The sequence below is a fragment of the Leopardus geoffroyi genome, chromosome A1 (genome assembly GCF_018350155.1).
Source record: "Leopardus geoffroyi isolate Oge1 chromosome A1, O.geoffroyi_Oge1_pat1.0, whole genome shotgun sequence".
In the NCBI taxonomy this organism is placed as follows: Eukaryota; Metazoa; Chordata; class Mammalia; order Carnivora; family Felidae; genus Leopardus; species Leopardus geoffroyi.
In genome coordinates, this window is record NC_059326.1 from 67,656,778 (window position 1) to 67,682,049 (window position 25,272).

Here is a 25,272-nt window from a genome sequence, read left to right on the forward strand (position 1 = left end):
TTAGCTCAGAATGCTGCCACAGAATACCACAGACTGGGTGGCTTAAACAACAGAAATTTACTAATTTTCAATCAAGAGGCCGGCTGATTCTGTTTCTGGTGAAAGCCCTCTTCCTGCCTTGGAGGCAGCCACCATGTTGCCACGTGCTCACATGACCTCTGCGCTTTGTGTGTGTGTGAGGCGAGAAAGAGAGCTCTCTCTCTTCCTCTTCTGTAAGGATATAAATCCTATTGGATTAGAGCCCAAACTGTAAAATCTCATTTAACCTTAATTACCCCTAAAGGCCCCATTTCCAAACACAGTCACAGGAAGGGTAGGGCTTCACCATATAAATTTCAGGGGAGGTGGAGACAACAATTAAGTCCACAGCAACACCGAACCTTGGGCCTGCCATACACCTCATGCACAGCCTTACACCACTCCATTTTCTACATTGAAATATGATTAAAAAGTTACACAGAATAAAGAATCAAGAGGACATAAACACTATACTTGAAAACAGACCTGACAGATTAATGATAAATTTCAAAACAAAAGTATATAATAAAATGACATATATAGAATATAGAATAAAAATATTATCTCACAATCAATAACTGGGCCATCTTCTGTGCCTCTCTTGTCAATGGATCAACAATAGCAATGACATCAAAGAACATACCATTCTCTTGAGGCTTTATCTTTATAATGCTACGAAAATAGAAAATAAGATGAAAGGGGATGAGTTAAATCTCTTTAATTATCTAATAAACCTTAATCTCAGCTATATACATTCTTATAAATTGTTCTCTTTCTCACTAGATTAAAAAAACCTTGTTATTTCACAGATGAAAATGCAAATTTAAAAGCCTCATGTTTGTGTTCAATAAACTACAAAACTGGAAGGAAACAGAGAAAATAAGAACTTATGAATGAGTGATTTTTAAAAATTCTTCAAAGAACATTACTATTACAGTGAAAACTCTAACTTTAACCTCCCCCAAATTCTCATGGACCAGGTTACTTTTGTGTTGGTTGAATATATTTTTTCAGATTTGAGAATAAAATGAACTGTTCAGTAGTTTTTTTGAATTTAGTATTTAAAAAACTCCAATATATCATATAACAGGAAAGTTCAGGAAGTAAAAGCCCAAATTTATCATTCTTATTTTTGGCCCCAGGCACCTTCTCCCGAGCTCCTCCTCTCAGTCTTCCTGCTTGCTTCTTTCACTGAACTAAGTTCTAAGTTGGAAGATGGACTCATTTTTACAAGGAACACAGAGCACAGAAGAGGCCAGTGAAAGATAATAAATTTTATATTTAACGTAATTCAAAGTTAAAAGTATATACTTGACTAAAAGTACAGAATATTCAATTGAATTACTGTTTTAACACCGTAATAATACAGGAAGTCAGTTTTTTGAGATGTATGAATTATATTTTATGTATTACAAAGGGATGAAGGTTACCAAATCAAAATGTATCCCTGTAAAATTACAGGGATATAGTCTTCTTTGGTGCAGAAAGACTATAAATATCTAGACTTTTTGCAGCGAAGGGATGAATTTCTTAGCAATAAAAGTTAACGTAAAAGTCACTTCAAATATGGGTCCTTTGACAAAGAAATGAAAGATATTTTATTTTATATGAAGTTGACATGATTTAATTTTGTGAAAAATAGGAGTGACAGAATCAGACAACATATCCTGCTACAGAACTATTACTAGAAATAAGGACTACAAATCAGATGTTTTAAAACTGAAGAAGATGTTTTAAATCTACAGTGGTTAATTACTTTAGTTATGTTGGTGACAATTTTACCAATTATTGCTATACTTGTAGCGTTACTCAAAACTTGTATTTTCTGTATGTGCTGTTATGGTGGCTAAAAGCAGGCATCTGTTTATTCAGACTACTGCCGATTGGCTAAAACTGCCAATATGCCCAAACTGCCAAAACTGGTTATTTTCTGTTGTGGAGGCTAAAGCAGGCATCTGTTTACTCAGACGACTGCCGATTCTGTGAGGCTGTCTGTATCCGAATCCAACAGTCCCTCCCCATCATCTACTTCTACATGTATTGATGTAGACTCATGACCATTTTCTGAGCAAAATCCTGAGCCTATTAGTAGGTATTACATTGACTAATCTAAGAATGGAAGCAGCACATCTCTTTTCCCATATAATATTAACAAAAAGATGCTAATTCCACCTACACCACCTTTTTAAGGCAATGGATGTGTATTCAATTGCCAAGAAACTAGTGTTACACTTTATGCCATTAGCAAGGAAGAATGATGTCAAGTGCACTGACAGTCAATAATTATTAAAAGCTTACGTCAAAGAGAGCCATGAAGGTTGGCTTGAGGTAGGTATGTGCAGCCCTTCAAGTCTTAGGGATAAACTAAGCACATTTCAAACAGGCCACCGCAGCAGGAAGATGCTCAGTCAATATCATATCCATTCCATGCAGAGATGTTCTACTGAATTAAGTCTGTTATGATGTTATTAGTTTGTATATAAAGACAGGTCAAGCCACCCATCTTAAAAGATGTTGAAGACACTATTCGTTCTATAGTATTCCCTCCACAAAGATTTCTCAGAGAATTTCTGTGTCCTCCCTCTTCTAAAAACAGTTACATTTCGAGGGTTGATGGGGGGTGGGAGATGGGTATTAAGGAGGGCACCTGTTGGAATGAGCACTGGGTGTTGTATGGAAACCAATTTGACAATAAATTTCATATTAAAAATAATAATAATAAAAATAAATAAATACAGTTACATTTCACCTGAACAACTCCTCTGTTTCCATTGTGGACTTCATGAACCATGTAAACTGGAAAGCTTACAGTGAAACTTGGGGTGTGCTCATGGCAGGCAGAAAGAATGGCCATCCGCCTTGCAACCTCCTTTCCTTCCTGCTTGCACTGTGAGCTCCAAGCTCCAGTATCAATAGCCTCAGAGGGACTGCTTAACCAGCTCCTACAATTGTGTAAGGTCGAACCCTACAACAATTCTTTTATAAATGAATAACGAGTTCTCATCTACACAACCTCCACATGTGTATGCGCACATGCGTGCGTGCGCGCGCGCGCACACACACACACACTAACAGCATTCCAACTGCTCTGAGTAAGCCCTGCTTGTACAGTCCAGCATTGCTAATGTGCTTCTCTCTACCTTTCCTAGGCTTCCAACACAGAATCCAACAAAGTCATTCTTCCCTCATTAAATTAATACCTTCACTTAGGTTATCATTAAGTTTTGCTGACCTGGATCCTACTTAAGGTAGGTATTCACATCTCTCCCCAGATTAAGAGGAGTTGATTTTATGGTTTAACTTTCAGGTCTAATCTTCCTTCTCTTATTTCCAAGTATCATTATTTGTGTAACAAATACACATAATAGCTGCAATGCATTAAATATTTATTATATTCATGGCAGTAGGCCTGAGTCTCATAAAACCCTGGAAGGGTAGGACTCGACACCCGCATTTTATAGATTAAGAAACTGAAGCTACGAGAAGTCACAGGGCCATGGTAGACTGGGATTCAAAAACTGGGTTTTTTGGACAAGAAAGCTCATGCTATGCTACACAACCAATGTTGACCCAGATGAATTTATCAGCATGGGTAAGCACATAGAAAACAAAAGTTAAATGCCTAAAGTATATACATGAAATCAGAAAATGGCAAATTATCTTATCTGCATGTTATAGAAGGCAGGCATTAGGTATTACTGTATAAACAGAGATGCACATCAATATGTACATACTGCATATCCATTTATACATTTTTATAAATAACAGAAAAAATTGGAGAATTGCAAACCAATATCAAAAAGTCACATCATACCTTCTGTCTATATAAAATAAGGCAGTAGGCTTAAAAGCAACAGATGCATTGAGAGATTTGAAAGTTAGAGAAATTGAAAGTTAGAGAAAGGGAGCTGAAACTAACTGACAATAAACTATAAAAATCAATTGTTTCAGACATTTAACATGGGAGTAAATAAGTTCCAAACAAATCAAAATTCCTAAGTACAATATAGCTTAACAGAGCAGTCTAGTGACTAATGTTTACAGTGATGGTTTTGAGTAATTTGTGTTAAATTATTTCAGCACATGGCATTTAGAAGTCAAAGAAGTTTGTAAAAAGAATTCCCGTAGAAAAGAGGGGCACCTGGGTGGCTCAGTCGGTTGAGCATTTGATTCTTGATTTAGGCTCAGATCATGATCCCGGGGTAGTGGGATTGAGCCCCGTGTCAGGCTCCACACTCACTGTGGAGTCTGCTTAAGATTCTTTCTCTCTCTCCCTCTGTCCCTCTCCCCAGCTCTCGCGCTATCTAAAATAATAATAAACACTTAAAAGTATTGAATCTTAGTTATCTGAAAAAAATAAATAAATAAATAAAACTTCCTTCCCAACAGTGCTCCTTTCTTTAGAAAGTTATTTTCCCTGAGTATACAACTGCACATGTGTAAAGACCTCTTGAAAGTCAGACTTCCTGGAGCTACAGCACGTATTACCATCTAGTAGTACACATGAGCAATGTAAGATTGCATCTACCATAAAATCAGAAAACTTACAAGGTACTCTCAGCCATCATGAGTCTATGTTAAGGTATTTATCTCAGTTTAGTTTTATAGGAGCACTGATTAGAAAAAGATCACACAATGAAACATGTCTATAGGTTAATTATATAATGTCTATTTTTCCTCCAATTCTATGCCGTCCCTAATTAAAAACAACAGAAAAGGTTCCCTTTGGGGGAAACAGATAATTGTATGTAAGTAGACAGAGCTTGATGAATTTCATTTCAAATATCTTAGAGCTGCAATTTCTTTTCCTAATCTTGTCAAATACATTTCTTCTCTAAAAATTTTTAATTTGCTCTAAATTTTGCTATAAGTGGAAACCATAACTGAGTAAAGGATACAGTGACAGAAAATATATATTCTTACCTGTGATTCTCTCTAAGAAATGTGATATCATACCGAGATTCACGTTTAGGCAAAGAGGAAATAAGGGCATCAGCTTTCATAACAAGGTCACTCATGCTAGGTAAACAAGATAAACAACAGATGAGTTTTTCTGAGGAGAAAGGTCCATATTTCATGTCACAATTAATGCCCTGAGAAATGGAAATTTAATGTAAAATATCTCCAATAGACAAGCTTTATATAAATGACTTTTCTTCCAAATTTGTAAGTAGAATTTGTCAGTTTTTTTAAAAATTTATTTTGAGAGAGAGCAAGCATGGGGGCGGGGAGAGGGAAGGAGGGAGAAGGAGAGGGAGAGGGAGAGGGAGAGAGGAAATCCCAAGCAGTGTCCACGCTGTCAGCACAGAGTCCAACGTAGGGCTTGACCTCATGAACCGTAAGAGATCATGACCTGAACCAAAACCAAGAGTCGGATGCTTAGCCAACTGAGCCACCCAGATGCCCCTAGAATTTGTCAGTTTAAAGATGACTGCTGCTTTAAAAACCATCCTTTTTTTTTTTTTTTATCATCGACATGATCTTTAAACACTTATAAGTAGTGTTCTTAACAGTGCCTGTAAGGATACGGTGCGTCATTCAATTCCAGGCAATATTTGCTGAGTGCTGGTTACGTGTTCAAGCACTGGAGCCCACCCAGGAAAGAAAGAAGGGCAGGAAGAACAAAAGGGAGAATTTCCAAAATAACTAAGAAGTCCAGACTTGTATAGTCACAAATTAGTTTGAAAACTAATTACGACTGCATAAAACAAATACCTAGATTAAACATAACCGAATTTGAAAATCCATGCCAGAGGAAATGTATTATATGTTCACTGAAACATTGGGGCAGAAAATGTTGGCTAAACTTTAAGGAAAGTTTTTGAAAAGAAAGAAACAAGAAAAGAAATGATAAGCACTTCTTTTTTATAAAGAAATTCAGATGCAGAGTTGAGAACTTGTATCTCTCTACTATAATATATCAGCTTTGACTACAAGGTTCTGACATGTAGGACTTCACATTCCTTCTATTTGTATTACACACCATATCTTTCACAGAGCATTGCTTAATGACCAGTTAATAAACCTGTTTAAAAAAAAATTTTTTTTACATTTATTTATTTTTGAGAGACAGAGAGAGACAGAGCATGAGCAGGGCAGGGGCAGAGAGAGAGGGAGACACAAAATTGGAAGCAGGCTCCAAGCTGTCAGCACAGAGCCTGATGTGGGGCTCGAACTCACAAACTGCGAGTTCATGACCTGAAGTCGGACACTTAACCGACTGAGCCACCCAATAAACCTGTTTTAAATGAGTAAATTAATCAAAATCATAATCTCTATTCCTAAACTCCCTCAAAGGTATTTATTAGCCACATAATCTCTATTTTTTTTTTTCTTCAACGTTTATTTATTTTTGGGACAGAGAGAGACAGAGCATGAACGGGGGAGGGGCAGAGAGAGAGGGAGACACAGAATCGGAAATAGGCTCCAGGCTCTGAGCCATCAGCCCAGAGCCCGACGCGGGGCTCGAACTCACGGACCGCGAGATCGTGACCTGGCTGAAGTCGGACGCTTAACCGACTGCGCCACCCAGGCGCCCCTAGCCACATAATCTCTAATATGTGAAATTGTAGACACGATGGAGGAAATATGGTTAAACATGCTCCCCATGTTTCAAGGAGACCATATGCACTAAGAGAAGAGGGAATGAGGAAAGGGAAAATTGGGGGCCCCAAACAGCCTTTTTGTAGATTCTCTCAATTCTCTCTTTTTGCAAAATACTCTGAACTGCAGAAGGGAACATGCACGAGAAGGTCAGCACCTCCTGTCTAAGGAGTGGAGATGGTCTCCGAGCAGACCAGGCAGTAATCACTCTGCTCCAGAAACAGGTGTCACGTGCTCCCCCAGCAATGGTTCCAAGGACTCTGTCTTTTGCACCCAGAGTTCCACCTTCCTAGGTAGCTAACTCTTGGAAGACATGAAAATAAGGACGCATATCTTAAACATATGTTCACATTCAAGCATATATGCATTTATTCTAACCACAACATGACGTGTTTAGCATTATGTGTGTGCATGCAATGACTTCAGACAATTAGAGGGGATGTTCTTATAGTTTAGTGTTGGTTTTTGTTGTTTAGGTGGTGGTTTTGGTCTGAAATCCACCTATAAAGTGGCTGAAATAGCTTCCCAAACCTATTTAAAACTATTTTTTTTTGCCAGATCAGATTAAAAAAATTCGTTCTGAAATGTTAACGATATATTCACAAAATTCAGTATGACTTATATGCTTTCCAACATAAGCTAGACCTAAATTATTTAACCAAAAATAACGTTTTTTGCTTTTTAAAGTTTTCTTTTTAAAATATCCACTTGAAAATAACTGTGGATATTATCTCTTTACTGCAGAAATGCCCTTACACTTTCCTACTTTATTTATAGTTTTCTATGTTAACATCATTTCCTAAATGATGAATTACTTCCTAAAGGAACAGATTAAGCAAGGACATCCATTTCATCCGAATCAGAATTCTGTATTTAAGACTAAGAATCAGAATTTTTAGTTCTGGCAGGAAGCCTAGTTGTATGCCATAAGATGTGTGGGTACACTGAAAGTAAATGGAAAAAGATAAAACAGAAAAGCATTAACCAAAAAGAATGTTGATGTGGCTTAAATACGAGACCCCACAGACTTTAAGACAAAATTATAGCAAAAGGAGTAATATATAATGATAAAAGGAACAATTCACTAGAAACATAATTCTGAATCAGAGTATATATAACTATAGCTCAAAATATTTAGAATCAAATTTGACAAAGTTGCAAGAATTAAATGACAGATCCATAATCATCATTGCAGTGTTTTAACAAACTTCATCTAGTAACTGACAGATAAAGAATAATTCAGTATTTCGATGGTTGGAAAAAAAACAGCATGTTCAAAATAATAAATGTGTAAAATCTTCCACACAATTAGAGAATAAGCCTTAAAAAAATCAGGCATGGAACAATGATAAAGATTAACGCTGTCTCACAAAATTTGTAGAAATAAATACCAAATAATTGATTTTCATAAACCATGTTCTCTAATCACAGTTCAAAAACAAACTGGAAATCAATTAATAACACACTGTGCCACTTAAAATTTTTAAAATGCATCTTATTCATTTATTTATTCAATAAAGATTTACTGGATGTCTAACAAGATCTAGGCACAATTCCATATAAGGAAGATAAAAATGATAAAATGGACAAGGAGTTTGCCTTCATGAAGAAGACACTATAAATATTTCAAAACATCTTAACAAGCAAATGTTAAAAAACCCAGAAATCTGAACATGTTAGCAATGAATCATAATGAAGCATTTATATATCACAACTTATGTGATACAGCTAAATAGAGTTTAGAAAGACACTTTTAAGCCTGTAATTTAAGGGTATGTAAGGAAAAAAATGTGATATTAAAAAGCTTAGAACCCAGCTTGAGAAGTTTATGAAAGAGAACAGATGAAAAAAATAGTAAAAACTGAAACTGATAAAAACAACCAAAACAATTAAGAGCCTGCCAGGTCCTAAATCTACATATATGAAAAATAAAACAGTAAAATAAGTCTACCCTAAATTAAGCAAACTAGAACAAGAGAAAGGCCAACAGGAGATGTTTTAAAAGCTAGAAGTTAAAGTACGAAGCTGTTACAATTCACAAATGACATGAGCGTCTAACATCAGATAAAATGTTACAAAAAATAAGAGAGTTGAGCAAGGAAGATCAATATAGAATTTATTATTTATTATTTATTATAGAATTTATTATTATTCCTGTAATTTAGCAATAAACAATTTGAAAATATAAAGTACACTATTTATAATATGGGCTAAAAGTATAAAGTACAAGGGAATAAATCTAAAACTACATGTGTAAAAACTCATGGGGAAAAAATGGAAGCTTCACCAAAGGACCCAAAAGGAACACTAAGTAAGTGTGTCAAACTATCTACCTACATATTCTTTTATACATATGTTTATATATAAATCATATACCACATATAAATTGTATGCCAGATACATCAGTTATATACCTATATGTTATTTTATATGTTTTATATATTATACATTCATATAGCCATACATAAACAATATATGTATATATTTTACAGACGAGATAATTTAATATTACATAAAGATGGCAATTCTTAAACTAATCTATAAATTCACGGAAATTCTCATAAAAATTCCAGGACAGTTTTTTGTAGAACTTGTTATGCTGGTTCTAATTACATTTATGTGGAAAAACAAGTAGCAAAAAACAATCGATGCAATTTTGAAGAAGAGACAGAAGAGAAAATTTTTGCTATTATCAAAATTTATTATAAAGCTGTGGTAACTGGAGTGTGGGACTGGCATGAGACAGCATACCAGTGGAACAATATAAAGATCTAAGAAGAATTAAGGACATGAGCTCAGGTCATGATCTCAGTTCATGGGATCGAGCCCTGCATGGGGCTCTGTGCTGACAGTGCAGATCTGCCCCTCCTCTGCTCACTCACACACACACACTCTCTCTCAAAATAAATAAATACTTTTTTAAAAATCCAAGAAGAACTAAAGATATAAACCAATAAAAAAGCAAAACTGTAAAACTTTTAGAAGACAATAAAGGAGAATATCTTTATGAATGCAGACTAGAAAAAAATTCTTATACATCCTACAGATACACACACACACACACACACACACACACACACACACACACTCACTCACTCCCTCGCTCCCTCACTCACACACAGAGACCACAGACAAACCATGACAGAAAAATCCTGATAATGTTTTGACATTAAAATAAAAATCATCTAAGTATTTGGTAAAAAATTCCAATAAAAAAGTAAATAGTCATGTCACAAACTAGAATATAATATTTGTAACACATATAACTGATAAAGATTAGTATACAGAATCACAGAGAATATGTTTATAGATCATTAAAAGAAGAAAAAAAGCCCAACAGATAACTGAGCAAAAGACACAAACAGGTATTTTACAGAAGGGTAAACGTGAATGAAAATAATCGTATGAGAAGATACTCAACTTTACTAAGAGTCAAAGAAATGCAAAGTAAAACAAGCCACAATTTCACATCCACCAGACAGAGAAAATTATCAAGTCAGACAACTCCAGGTATTGGTAAGAACCTGTGGAAACAGAACTTTCACCTTTCTGGTGGGAGTGTTAATTGCTGCAATGACTTTAAAGGGTATTTAACAATATCTGGTAAGGCTGAAGACACGCACACCCTACAACCCAACTGCAACACCCCTGTGCTCTAGAGAAACTCACACTGCACAAGGAGACACTGAAAACCGGTTCACTCCAGCACTTCTGTAATGGTAAAAACACTAAAGCCAAGTTCACTGTACCTCAGTAATGGACTGCATAAACGAGCTACAGAATATTCATTAAACACCGAAAAGGAATTAAAATGAACTGCGTACATGAACCTGGATGAAGCTCCAGAGGAAGTAGAGTGCAGAGGAACCTACAGGAAACAGAGTTTCTCTATAAAAGTCAGGCATTCGACCCAAACAACACTGCTCATGGATATTCAGAAATGAAGCAAAGTATAAATATGAATATGGAATCATGCACACAGCATTTAGGAAAATGGTTACTTCTCAGGGAGGATGGAGACTGTGTAGGTGGGTAAGAAACAAAGAGGACAGTGAGATCCAAGGCAAATAAAACAAACCATTAACATGTACAGTTTGGTGGTGGTGAGTATGTGGATGTCCTTTATTATCATTTTTAAATATTCTCTACATATCGCTTATATCTTTAATTGTGTACATATTTGAAATATTTTCTATTCTTAAAAAGAAAAAAATAAGATGCAAAATAGCACATCCTGAAATGAATTTCTCTTACGATTTTAAATACTTACTTCTTTGAGCTGATTTTCATATTTTCAACAACGCCTTTAATTTTCTCTACTAAATTAGTAAATGTTATCTTTTCCAAGAAGTAAAAATCTTCTGTATAGAAATTTTCATCTAAAGGTCCTAAGAACTTAAAATAAAAGTAGTTTTATTATTGTATACCTTCTAGAAGATACCAGTTTGGGACAAATATTTTCTCATCAAATAGATATTTAAACAACAACCGATTACCGACTAAACAGACGGTGGCGATCAATCCCACCCCTTACTAAATCTACCGGGAGACAAAGAGAAAAAGGTTTTCTCACTTTCATATTACAAGTAACATTTGCATAAACACCAATATCTATCTGACAAAATAGAAAAGTAGTAAATTATTTCCATTAGAAAGTTTTACTTTGAAACATAATGTTTTCAAAAACCTAAGGCTTTTCATTCTAAGGTAAATTATGAAACGGTCTGTATTTCATAAGTCTTTTATTTTCAATTTGCTTTTCCATTCATCTATCAATTGTGGCCTACATGACGTAGATACGAATTAATACATAAGCAAGGCATAAACGAGCAAAAAACCAAAGACAAACTACATAATCACTTAAACATACCAACCCATCTTCATCTAACTGATGCTATATAAATGGTTTGGACCACAGTAAGGTCATGTATGCAAGTCGGCTGTGAACCAGTTAACTCTAGAGGAGGAGTTGTCAAATTGTCACACGCCTAATTTCGAAATTAATCCATGCAACATCATCATATTATGAATGCAAGCACCGATGCAGAAGGTGAGCCTGACATAGTCTTATGCCCTAAACACTTACACTTAATGACAACCACAAAGTATAGCATCCAGAATCCTTTTTTTCTTGGTAAACAGACCAGAATTAAATGGTTGTAGCAGATTTTCTCACTCCCTCGACTGCTTCATCTGCTTCTGCAATTAATATTTTTCTAAAAATGAATGAGGTATAGTTCTTGAATTTTTTATTATTTGCTCATATCACAGGTGATATTAGCTGGGATGTTAGCATTCCAACTAAACAAATATCATGTTTCACCCTTAAACATATAAAACGGGCTCTTCAAAATGAAAAAATGGATACCATAAAACTAAAAGTACACATAGAAACATTTCATTGCCTTAAGATTTGGTATCACTTTTGAGATACTTTGAAAGCACTTTCAATGTTATATTTTATGGACTATGAATAGGAGGCCTGGAAAATAGCTGAATTTTATCTGTACCACCTCTATTGATTTGAGCAGTTTTGTTAATAACTCAGAAAAAGGAAATATAATCTCAAATTATTTTCTTAAGGGGTTAATTAGATTGGCTCTCTTCATTGATTAAATTCACCAGAGAACTGGCTCTATTTCACCTATGTGAGTGCAGTGTGAAACAGCTAGGAGAAACTTGATTCTTGTGGGATAAAGTAACATAAACAGTATAAAATCACATAATATCTAAGTTGGGAAAAGGGACACTGAACTTGAAAATCATGTACAAACATAATAAAATGTATCTGGTGCTTCCATCTTCTTTACAACATTTTGGAAATGTGATTTTTCAGTTATACGGAATAACTGTTGTAACAGATCTGCATTACCTCTGACAGCTCATTAAAATTTTAGAAAACTCTGTTAGAATGTTCATCCACACACTGAGCTTTATAAAAATCTCTCTCCACTCATGGACATCTCAGTATGATTCTATATTGACTCTTTCATCAAGTGTAACACAAATCACGTCTACAAATGTACCCACTATTTCTCATGACAGCCTTCAAATATTTAAAGAGAAAACAGGAATTAAAATTTACTGAAAATCTGCTCTGTGTCTGGGGCTGTTTTATGTGCTTTACCTATAAAAGCATATTTAATCTCTGACAACTCTGTAAAATAGACCATCACCATTCCCACTGTCCAAATGATATTTCTCAACCAAGTCTCATAGAAGTCATATAATTAATTAATTAATGGTGAAACGGAATTCAAACAGAGATTTGTTTGGCTAAAAAAAATAAATAAATAACAAAAAAGGCCCTGCTTCTCTACTGCCTGCTACGCCGTCTTTCGCCAATTTGTAAACATGTAGGTTAATGACAATAAATCTGTTATAATTATAGTGGCAGAATTAGAGTTTTATTTAATACTAAAAATAAATGCATTTTTAATTCTTCAGCATCTTAGTAAGAAAGTATGAGATAATCACCACCCCCCAGTTTTGATCATTCATAAACAACCTGAGTATGTTCCAATTCTAACAAACATTTGGACAGGTTCACGATGAAGGCTGATTCTAAAATGTCAGATTTCAAGCATTAAACGATCTGGCTGAGAGTTGTACCTATCTGCTGCAATTGCTGTGACTACTGTGCTTTAAAGCCTCACTCTGAGAGTAACAAGCTAAGTATTACATTACACAGCTCTAAGCCACAGTACTTGCTTTCAGATACATTATACTTTTCTATTCAAATTACAGTTCCATAAATTAAAAAAATAAAATTATAATTTTCTACTAATCAACGCAAAAGCCAACATAATTTGACTTAATATCTACCTCCGGCCCCAACCTCTTCCCTGAATTCAACTCATATGCTCAAGTGTCAGCCCAAGAGCAGGCACAGGACCAGAACTGGCCACTGAACTCTTCCTACATCCGGAACTGAACTTCCATCTTCCCTCTCCTTCCACTCGTCCTGAGCAGCCTCACTTTGCCAGTCACACGGTTCTCTCCATCCCACCCCAAGTCTGTCAGTAATTCAGGTCCACTCTTCCTCCACAATACATCCCTCACTTCCTCCTCCAGGGCCATTCCAGTCCAAGTCACCATCAGCTCTCACGTGGACTACTGAACTAGCTCCTGACTGCTCTCCTGATGCCCTATGTTTTATTCTCTATTGAACAGCCACTAGAGATGCGCAAAGAAGACATAAGTCAGACCATGTCAGTCCTCTGCCCAGAACTAAATTTCACAACTCACTCACAGTAAAGCAGGAGTCCTTACACTGTCCTGAAACCCTGCGGGATCTGGTCGGCAGCTACTTTTCTGAAGCTTCTCTTCTGACTACTCTCTGTACTGGCTATTTCTAGGACACAGTGATCATCTCACCTCAGGACCTTTGTACTCACTGTTCCCTCAATCTAGAACATTCCTCTTGCACATATTCCACTCGGCTTGCTCTACCCCCCGACCCCCCTCCCTGCCTCCTCTGGCTCTCTCCAAATGGCACCTTATCAATAAGGATGCTACTTGTTAGGTGTCACTGCCCACCAAAATATAAACTTCATGAAAACAAGTTTGTTCACTACTATACTCTCAGAACCTAGAAGATTGATCACAGCAGGTGCAAAATTAGAATCTGAATATTTTTGTCAATTTCAAGGAAGATGAAGTGAAACAATTATTCTAGGAGAAATAAGGTAAATATAACTATAACATTTGCTATCGATAACATGGGTAATATGTGAATTACATTAAATAACAGCAAAGAAAACATAGGGTAGCCTTTCCACAACATATAATCAAAAGGCAAGGTACTAAATACAGCTGGTGTAATTTTTTTCCCTCTTCACCCCTTACAGCGCTAGACAGAGCCAAAGGGACAGAGCCATATACTGCAAAACTGTTCTAAAAAGCCACATTTCCTCCCCAAACAACTGTTAAAAACAAAAAGCAATGACATTACTGGGCTTCCACAAACCTTGCTTATCAAATTCACAAATACTGTGTATTAATGCAATAAATGGCAACCATTGTCACCAATTTATAAAACAGCACCATACAAAGATGAACACTTAAATACAATTAGCCTGAAAACTGCTACATTGAAGCAGATATATTTGATCTGCAGAGGCTTGTGGATGTGAGACCCTCACTACTCTCCAGTTCCTAGTCTTTATAGAGTCAGATAAGAAAAAAATGAGCATAATTTTCAGGGAAAATGATAGGGGAATAAAACATTAGATAAAGAGAGCTTCACCTAGAAATGTAGAAAACAAAAACGTTAAGAGTGCACTAGACCTTGGAAGACAATTTGGGTTATATAATTTGGCAGTTCAAACAGAGGATACCAAACATATTGCATTAGTTGATTTTTTTTTTTTTAACGTTTATTTATTTTTGAGACAGAGGGAGACAGAGCATGAACGGGAGGGGCAGAGAGAGAGGGAGACACAGAATCTGAAACGGGCTCCAGGCTCTGTCAGCACAGAGCCCGACGCGGGGCTCGAACCCACAGACCGTGAGATCATGACCTGAGCCGAAGTCGGACGCCTAACCGACTGAGCCACCCAGGTGCCCCGTAGTTGATTTCTTAATAAATCTATGCACCAGATTCAATTTTTTTTTTATTAAAAAAAAATTTTTTTTTTAACGTTTATTTATTTTTGAGACAGAGAGAGACAGAGCATGAACAGGGAGGGGCAGAGAGAGAGGGAGACACAGAATCAGAAGCAGGCTCCAGGCTCTGAGCCATCAGCCCAGAGCCCCATGCGGGGCTCGAACTCACGGACCGTGAGATCGTGACCTGAGCTGAAGTCGGAGGCTTAACCGACTGAGCCACCCAGGTGCCCCCCAGATTCAATTTTTTAAAACTTAAATCATTACTGAGAAAACAAGATTCTCATACTCAAAAAATATTAAGTAGATATTAATTTTGTAGGTCTATAAAGACCTCTCTAATAAGAAAATGTTTCCGATATACCAAGAGAAAAAAAATGTGATATAAAATTTTATACACGCATGTATATAACAGGATTAAATTATGTATTTTTACAAACCAGACATGCCTATGTAGGGTAGAGAAAAGGGTTAGAAGGTAAAACAATAAACTATGAATAACCAATTTCATTAGGAGGGTTGAAGTAAGTGATTTTTCTTATAGATTTTAATGATTACATTAATAACTATGACTTTATATTTCAAAAATAACAATTCGGTACTTATGGAAGTTAACACAGTCAATTGTAGAGAAAAGCGACAAGAAGAAAAAGGCATCACAACATACTTTCCACATCTATAGCAACAGTGGCTCTTAGTCGCAATGTTGTAGTAGTTGTTCTAATCCTTACGTTAGAACACAATAACAGCTATTCCCATACAAACGCTCTTTCGCTCCACATTCGATGCATCCATCTCTGGGGGAAGGGGTGGGACCACAGGCAGTTTATGCTGACCCCTGTCCACTGTGTCTAGCACAGGAGCCGCATCTCCTGCGTGTTGTGACAGGCCCCCAGGTCACGGGTCAGTGAGAAAAAGCGAGCAATTGCGTTTTCTACTTACTTTCCCATTGCTGACAATACCTATTTCTCCAGGACGAATTTTAAGTACATCTTGACAGAACAGCTGATGAGTTCGGAAAATATTCACTCCAATGGTATTATATTTTTTCTGAAAAGCGTTCTTATCCATCCCCTAAACCATAAATTAAGAAGGATGAAATTAACAAGAGAAATATAGCAAATCATTTTTTATTAAAAAAAATTTTTTTTTAACACTTATTTTTGAGGGAGACACAGAGTGTGAGCAGGGAGGGGCAGTGAGAGAGGGAGACACGGAATCCGAAGCAGGCTCCAGGCTCTGAGCTGTCCACACAGAGCCTGACGTGGGGCTCAAACTCACAGACAGTGAGATCATGACCTGAGCCGATGTCAGACTATTAGCTGACTAAGCCAACCAGGTGTCCCAGTAAATCATTTTAACAAAGCCTACTTTAATATATTAATGCAAAATTTGAAATTATTCTAAATTCTGATTTAAAAAGCACTATTTTCATCTGAAACTACATTTTATTTTATTTATTTAAATTTAACTTTTTTATTTTTTAAAATTTACATCCAAATTAGTTTATAGTGAAGCAATGATTTCAGTAGATTCCTTACCCATTTAACCCATCCTACCTCCCACAACCCCTCCAGCAACCCTCAGTTTGTTCTCCATATTTATGAGTCTCTTTTGCTTTGTCCCCCTCCCTGTTTTTATTTTTGTTTCCTTTCCCTTATGTTCATCTGTTTTGTCTCTTAAAGTCCTCATATGAGTGAAGTCATATGGTTTTTGTCTTTCTCTAATTTCACTTAGCATAGTACCCTCCAGTTCCATCCATGTAGTTGCAAATGGCAAGATTTCATTCTTTTTGATTGCCGACTAATCCTCCATTGTGTGTGTGTGTGTGTGTGTGTGTGTGTATATATATATATATGTACATATATATCTCACATTTTCTTTATCTGTTCATCCATCGATGGACATTTGGGCTCTTTCCTTTGGCTATTGTGGATAGTGCTGCTATAAACATGGGGGTGCATGTGTCCCTTCGAAACAGCACACCTGTGTCCCCTGGATAGATGCCTAGTAGTGCAATTGCTGGGTCATAGGGTAGTTCTATTTTTAGTTTTTTGAGAAACCTCCATAATGTTGAAACTACATTTTAAAAAAGAATATTTCTTTGCCAAGCCAATTATAACATTTGTAAATCCTGTTACAAGTAGATATTACATGCCACATTCATTCTTTGAAGATTTCAGGTGGATTACTGACTAGTAATGCTAGGGAATATGCTAGGGAACATCAACTTAAATACAATTTATCATTAAAGAAATTAAACAAATGTTAATTAAATTCTGAACTCAGTACCCCATTTTGGTACCCTCAGTGAAAAAAAAAACCGTGTTTAAAATAGAAATACCCTATCACACCCCATAATACCAACCTCACAAAACCAATTCAGTAATAGTGCATTTTATTTCTGAAATATAAAAGTAATCCTTGGTGAGAGTCAAAAAATATATGGACATTCACAGAAAATAAACCACGAATAGCTTCTTCACATCTTCACACTAAGAAACACTCTCCATATCAGTACTTATCAAACTTTAATGTGCAATCACCTGGAAGCCTTGTTGAAATGTAGTTTCTACTTCAGAAGATCCAAGGTGGGGCCTTAAATTCTGAATTTCTAGCAGGTTCCTGGTACGCTCCCACGATGGTAGAAATGTTCCACTAAACAGTCCAATATGCCAGCCACAGCCATGGATGGTTACTGAGCACTTAAAACGTGGCTAGAATGACTGGAGCACTGAATTTAAATTTTAACTTAATTTTTTTTAAGTTTGTTTGTTTGTTTGCTTATTTATTTATTTAGAGAGGGAATGAGTGTGGGAGGGGCAGAGAAAGAGAGGGAGAGAGACAGAATCCCAAGCAGGCCTCCAGCTGTCAGCACAAAGCCTCACATGGGGCTCGATCTCATGAACCATGAGATCATGACCTGAACCAAAATCAAAAGCTGGATGATTAAACAACTGGAATTTTAACTTAATTTTAAGTTTAAAAGAGCCACATGCAGCTAGTGGATACAGTATTGGACAGTGCAGCCTGAGATCCCACTTACATCCAAAATCTCCAACTCAATCATCCCCTCTGACCACAAACTCCTCAATTTCCAGCGCATTCAACCTAGTGTCACCATACCAACCATTACCCAATCCCTTCTGTCCTCTGCCCCTACCACCTCGTTATTACCCATCACACCTCCCATAATTTCCTCCTGAGTTATACCTCAAAGGCCTTTACTACAACACAAACTTGCCATGCTTAGATCCCTGTAATGCTTCCCTGAAGCCATATTCATCTGGCAAAACCTCAACTCTGTTTAAGCACGACTCTGCTTCCCCTGTAACTGGAACCAAAATAGTCTTAATACAGCTGGAAAAAAAGCTGCAACTAATAGCGACCTCACTTTCAGTTTCCAGTTGTTAACATCTAGTGGGCCCTCAGAAACCCCCCCACACTAATGTAGTTAATTCACTTTCTCTCTCTCAGAATAAGAGAATATGTGGCATTTGCTCCTCTTCCCTCAAACCTCTAATAATACCTACTCTCACTCTAATACTTGGTGAATGATCTGAATTTCTTCTGAAAATGAAAATAATCAGAAGTCCTTTATCCTGCTACCACCAACTAAATCTACCCTTCTGCAGCCATGCTCATATATTCTGCCTTCTTTCCAGTAAAAATGGATGAATGGTTCCTTTTCTTAAGACCAACTGTAAACACCTGTCCAGGGGATCCCAGCACCTCTTATCTACTCAAGAACTCTGCTTCTTCTCTGCTCCCCTCCCTATCCTCCTTTCTCATTGTTTGGATGGACTATCTCCATTAGCATACAAAAAGTAACATCTTGCAAATTTAGAAAGTCTTGATGCCAAGTCCTTTTCTGGCTACAAAATATTTCTCTGTTCACGGGAAAATAGTTTTTTGAAAGAGCTACCTATACTCACTATCTCTAGTTCCTGATTTCCCATTCTCTTTTCCATCAAGTTTACTTTTATACCTACTACTCCACTGAAACTATTTTCATCAAAGTCCCCAGTGACCACCTTAACAAGTAAATGGTCAATTATGAAGCCTAATTTCAGGAACATCTGCACAGTTGATCATTCTGTCCTTGAAATACTTTCTCCAACTGACTTTCAAGATACCATATTCTCCTGATTATCTTCTTAACTTATGGCTATTCCATCTGTCTCCTTTGCTGGATCATCCTTTTCTTGCATACCTCTGTATGTTGGAATATTCCAGAGCTCCATTTTTTAGCCCCTCTTCCCTCACCCAACTCATTTCTGAAGTATCTCACCCAGTTTCTTGGTTTTAAATGATATATAATGTTGGTAACTCTCGAAGTGATGTACTCTAAAAATACCCTGACAACCCTGAGTTGATTTCTATACTCATTAACTCAACCGTCAACTCAACATCTCCCCCTGAATGTCCAACAGACACCTCCAACTTAACATGTACAGACTTAACGCTTGATCCTCTATGTGTCCAGATCTTCTCTTCATCTAGACTTTCCCATCTCAAAAAAAGGCACCACCATTAATTCTAGCTGTTCAAGCTAAAATGTAAGGATGTTACCTTCACATATCACATACAATTGATCAGCTAATTCTGATTGTAACAAATATGTACCAATCACCTCACCATTCCCACCACTACTACCTAGTCCAAGATGCCATTATGTCTTGTCTAGATTACTGCAAAAACATTCCAATTGTTCATCCTATATCCACTCTTGTCTGCCTACTACAAAATTTCACATGGCATCCAGAGTCACCTTTATAAGGATTATTCACCTCTTCAAGATTCCTCAGTGGTTTCCCAACATACTCAGGAAAGACTTCAGTTCCTTACCATGGCCTACAGACTCCTGAAATATCTGGGTTATGTTTCTGACCTCAGCTCCTACTACTCTCCACATCACGCTCCCTATTTTGCTCATGATGATCTTCTGCCTGTACCTCAAACCTGGAAAGACGGTCTCTGCGTCAGTCCTTTAGACTTACTGTGTTCCCGGATCTGGTACATTCTTCTCACAAATTTTCTCATTACATTCAGACCTCTGCTCAAACATAAGCTCTTTAAGAGATGCCTTCCCTGACCACTTCAGCTAAAAGAGCGTCCCTCAAACTATCTACCCTCTCATTTCTTTATATTTTTCCAGTACCATTTAGTTTGTCTGCCTTTCCCACCACCGGGGAAGCTCCACAGGAGCACGGACTCAACATATCTGCCTTGTCCACGAGTATACCTCCCTTGTATGGCAGACAATCAATTGATATTTTTGAGTGGATTAACGGATCTTCTTTCTTGAGGATCATCTTCCATCTTTAGAATTTCCCTCATACTGGACCCTTCAGTGAACTACCTGAGTATGACTTACATAGCCCTTGATCTCTCGATCTTCACATACAAGTCCTAACTAGAATGCTATCAACTTCAAGGATCATACAGTAGTAGCAGAAATACGTGAAATTTGGTTGCCTAAGTGCCTTGATGCAAAGTCACATCACTGTCTTTTCCTGTTGAAGGAATGTTTATTATCCCCAGTTGATTATACTTATTTTTTTTTTTTTTTTTAATTTTTTTTCAACGTTTATTTATTTTTGGGACAGAGAGAGACAGAGCATGAACAGGGGAGGGGCAGAGAGAGAGGGAGACACAGAATCGGAAACAGGCTCCAGGCTCTGAGCCATCAGCCCAGAGCCTGACGCGGGGCTCGAACTCACGGACCGCGAGATCGTGACCTGGCTGAAGTCGGACGCTTAACCGACTGCGCCACCCAGGCGCCCCTTGATTATACTTATTTATTGACATTTTTCAGTAGCATGACCACATTGGCTTATACATTCTAAAAATGCAACAGATACTTCTTACTCCAAACAAATAGCCACTGACCTCAGTAAGGAATGTGTGAATTTTTTCTCCAGAGTAAATAGCTGTAGCAGTTTCTTCCTTCGCCAGTTTCCTGAGAAAGTTTTTCAAAAAGCTGTTTTTCTGCGTAAGAAAAGCTGCCAAAATTCCTCTAGAAATAGCGGTGTTTTCTTCATTTATTTTCGATGTAGGATTATAAATAACTCCCAACCGACTATGAACACTTGTTTTCTGCAAAACACATTTATAGGTGGAAAAGATCGGTATCTCACATATCATTTTACAGCCGAACTTTTCTCTTTCCATTCGAGCTTGTTCACTTTAACACACAGCAGCCCTCACTGCAGAGGTCTTTCTATGTGGATGGTACTGAACGTGTACCTACTGACATAGCCAGAAAACAGTCACTTTAGGAACTCCAACTGCTTCACCTCTTTGTATAACGAGTCTTTTAGGAGATACTTTAACCACTTTTTGTATGTGAAATAACACATATAAAACAATACACGAAACAAAAATGTAGAATTCAGTGAGTTAACCCATAAAACTATAACCCAGGTCGAGAAACAGAGCATTGCCAGCAACCCAAAGACGTCTCTCAGACACCCTGCCAATGACTACACCTTTCCACTTTTCTAAAAACAACCACGATCCTGTTACTTATTTGTAGGATCATTCTTGCTTCTTCTTCTGGTTTATCACCTAAGTTTCATCATTAAACCTTTAACCTATTTTGAGCTTCATATAATCATACAGTATATATTCTTTCCTGCCTTGTTTTCATTCAACATAATGGTTGTGAGATTCATCAACGCTGTTTTGTGTATCTTTAGTTGCTTTATTTTTTAGGACTGCATAGATTTCCACTGTATGAATATACTCTTTTATACGTTCTATTGATGCTGGACATTGAAATTTTTTTTCAGGTTGGTAGTGTACAAACAGAGCATGAAGAATACATCATCACTCATGAACATGCGGAAGCTGAATCTAATTAAGTCAGACATAGCTTCCAGTGTAGAGGAGATACAAGGGCTAAGGGACAAGTTAAAAATACTGTAAGGAAAAAAAAAATCAGTGAAATTTGTAAGGTGGGATTTTTCTAAAAGGCAACCAGCTTGGTCTCTTTAAAAAGTCAATAGACAAAATGTGGATGGGACTGTTCTATAATAAAAGAAACTAATGAAACGTAACAATGAAACACGTTTAGATCCTAGCTTGAAAAACTAAAAGACATCTTTGTGCGAACAATTTAATGTAGGCTTAGTACTAGCAATGGGATAGTGGTATTGCAGTTATGTAAAATATCCTAATTCTTAGAAAATGCATATTAAAATACTAAGGGATGACGTATGCTGATTTCTGTGACTTACTTTAAAATGTATGTACTTTAAAATATATGCTGATTTCTGTGACTTACTTTAAAATGCAGACTATTCTGCCCTTCCTCCCCACTAACAACAGATAATCAGATAAAACAAATGTGGCAAGATGTTAAAATTATAGAATCTAGGTGTTAGGTATACAAGTGCTCATTATGTTAGTCTCTTAAAGTTTGTGTAGCTATGAAAAGAAAACATGGCCTCCAAAAACAAAAAACTCAGAGAGAGATAAGGAGAGACCCCAGTGAGAGAAAGGCAAAAGTTAAAAGCAAGCTGGCTGAAATGAAAATGAGAGACGCTCAAAATATAATACTGGAAAGAATAAAAATAAGAATTGATACCGCAGATAATTCAATTAATGAACCAGATCAAGAGTTAGCAAATGACAGCCTGTGGGTGAAATCCCATCTGGAGCGTGTTTTTACATGGTCCTCCAGGCAAAAAAACGTGAGGTGGAATGAGAGATTGGCCATGGGTTTAACAGATAGAGAGACTCAGAGAAGGAGAGAGATGAAAAGAGCTGTCCTGGGATCACACTCATCCCTGAGGTTCCGGAAAACTGCATCTGTGTTACAGTGGCCCCACTCAGGGTAATGAGAATGGGACAGGGGGCACACTGAAGGCATTCCCTAAACAAATACTGCTAAATAAAAAGGTACTCTGACCCAGGGGCAACTGCTAGGAAGTCAAATTTAAAAATAATATTAAAGTCCTTCTCGGCAGTCTGGAAGACCAAACCAAAGGTTGAATCTTCTCAGGAGTCATCAGGGAAATTCCAAGATACTATTCCACTGTGAATGTGGGGCAAAATCATAAAATCTCTAACCTGGAAAGCAGCCTTTAAATCAAGCAGACATCCAACAGTAAAGCATGAACATCTAACTGCCTGGGGGTGTTTAAGTATAAACTTTGAACAATAATTGGCTTTTGCTGACTCAGAGGCATTCTCCAGGAAACCAAGATCAAAGATAAAAACAAGGGAAAAAGTCTGAGCAGGAACATCAGAGAAAAACAATGAGAGGGAGATAGACTAGAGAGAGAGTTCAGTCATATCACTAAACAAACAAATGACCAAACAGCCCAGGTGATGAAGTGGTATGGGATCCAAATGTGCTCCAGTGTATTATCTAAAATGTTTGGTTTTCAGTAAAAGATTATGAGATATGCAGTGAAAGAGGACAGTATGATTTATACTAAGGAAAAATACCAAGCATCAGAAACTATCTTTGAGGGACCTTAGATGATGGACTTAACAGACATACACGTATCTTCAAAGAACTAAAGGAAACCATGCTTAAAGAGTTAAAGGAAGGTACAACAACTTATTACACTGATGATAATAACAAAGCAATAGAAATTATAAAGAAGAACCAAATGGAAACTCTGGAATCGGAAAGTACAATCACTGAAATGAAAAATTCACTAGTGGGGTTCAATAGATTTGACTTGGCAGAAGGATCACTGAATTTCAAGATAAATAAACAGAGCTATAGTCTGAAAAATAGAATGTAAAAAGAACTAAAATGATCAGATTCTCAGAGAAATGTGGGACACCATTAAACATACCAATATGTGCATAATGGGAGAGCCACATACATTGGAACTACTGGGAAAAGGCAATCTGTCAGCCTTGCAAAGAACACGCTACCAAAAATTCTTGAGAAGAGACAGAAGGCAGAGGTGATGTACTCCATAGACCTCAAACACCCCTTTTTGAATGTGCTCGTCTGCAGGGCTTGAATGAAGCCAGAATGTGTTCTGAGACTGCCTAACATGACATGAAAATTCTCCCAACTGATGTTATTATGTTTCGCCTAAAATGTATTAACTATTCTTGATGTGGTAGTGCCCCTCCAAGATGGCCCCTGATGATCCCTACTTCTTTATGTGGCAACGGAATGAGATGTTCCGTGAAGAGCCAGTGACAAACTGAGGACCCCTGCCAGCAGCCACGCAAGCCCTCTTAGCAGCTGATGCTCTGGTTCCAGTCAAGCCTTCAGACAACTGCTACCAGAGTCCTGACTGCACCCTCACAAGAAACCCTGAGCCACAGCCACTCGGCCAAGTCACTCTTGAATTCTTAAACCCCAGACACTCTGAGAAAATGTTTATTGTTTTTAAACCATTAAGTTATGGGGTAATTTGTTATCAGCACTAAATTTACACTTAGCTAATGCAAAACAATTTCATAAAATACTTTGAGTTATGTTTTGTAGGTCTTTTTAATCTAGACAAACTTTTATGCTCCCTTAGAAATACGGAAGGTTATAGAAGAGTATTTTTAAAAAATGTTTATTTACCTTAATGAGAGAGAGTGTGAGTGGGGGAGGGACAGAGAGAGAGAGAGGTGGGGATAGGGGGTCCAGAGGACGCTCTGTGCTGATAGCAGCCAGCCCGTGCGGGGCTCCAGCGCACAAACCAGATCATGACCTGAGCCAAAGTTGGATACGCAACTGACTGAGCCACCCAGGCGCCCCATAAAAGAGTATTTTTAAATAAATATAGGAATGTATACTATCGAAGTATATTGGTTTGTAATTCTCTAATAAAAAAAATTAAGGTTGACTTAAGGCTTAAAATACTCTTCAGTGAAAATTTATTTTCTTTTTCTTAAATATTCAGAGAAAGAAAGTGCTGCCTGACTATGTGATGGAAAACTGCTCTTACAAACTGCTTTTGGTAAAAACTAGATTTGGTGTCATTGATGTAATGGTAGGGTCTGGACCATTCACTCTGTTTTCATAGCCTATTTATAACTACTATGTCTTAGTTCCAGCTGCTACAACAAAGTACC

General features: G+C 37.0%; 1 protein-coding gene across 2 annotated transcripts in view; it reads right to left on the reverse strand.

Annotated features, from left to right (window-relative positions):
* Nucleotides 1-25,272, reverse strand: part of UGGT2 (UDP-glucose glycoprotein glucosyltransferase 2) — a 185,360-nt gene that overhangs the window by 45,358 nt on the left and 114,730 nt on the right. For both annotated transcript variants that reach the window (XM_045480866.1, XM_045480877.1), the window contains exons 21-25: nucleotides 21,121-21,327; nucleotides 16,171-16,302; nucleotides 10,892-11,016; nucleotides 4,942-5,037; nucleotides 588-690 (exon numbers count right to left, since the gene is read on the reverse strand). In XM_045480866.1, coding sequence (XP_045336822.1) covers nucleotides 588-690; nucleotides 4,942-5,037; nucleotides 10,892-11,016; nucleotides 16,171-16,302; nucleotides 21,121-21,327 — 663 coding nt within the window. The remainder of the gene's footprint in view (nucleotides 1-587; nucleotides 691-4,941; nucleotides 5,038-10,891; nucleotides 11,017-16,170; nucleotides 16,303-21,120; nucleotides 21,328-25,272) is intronic.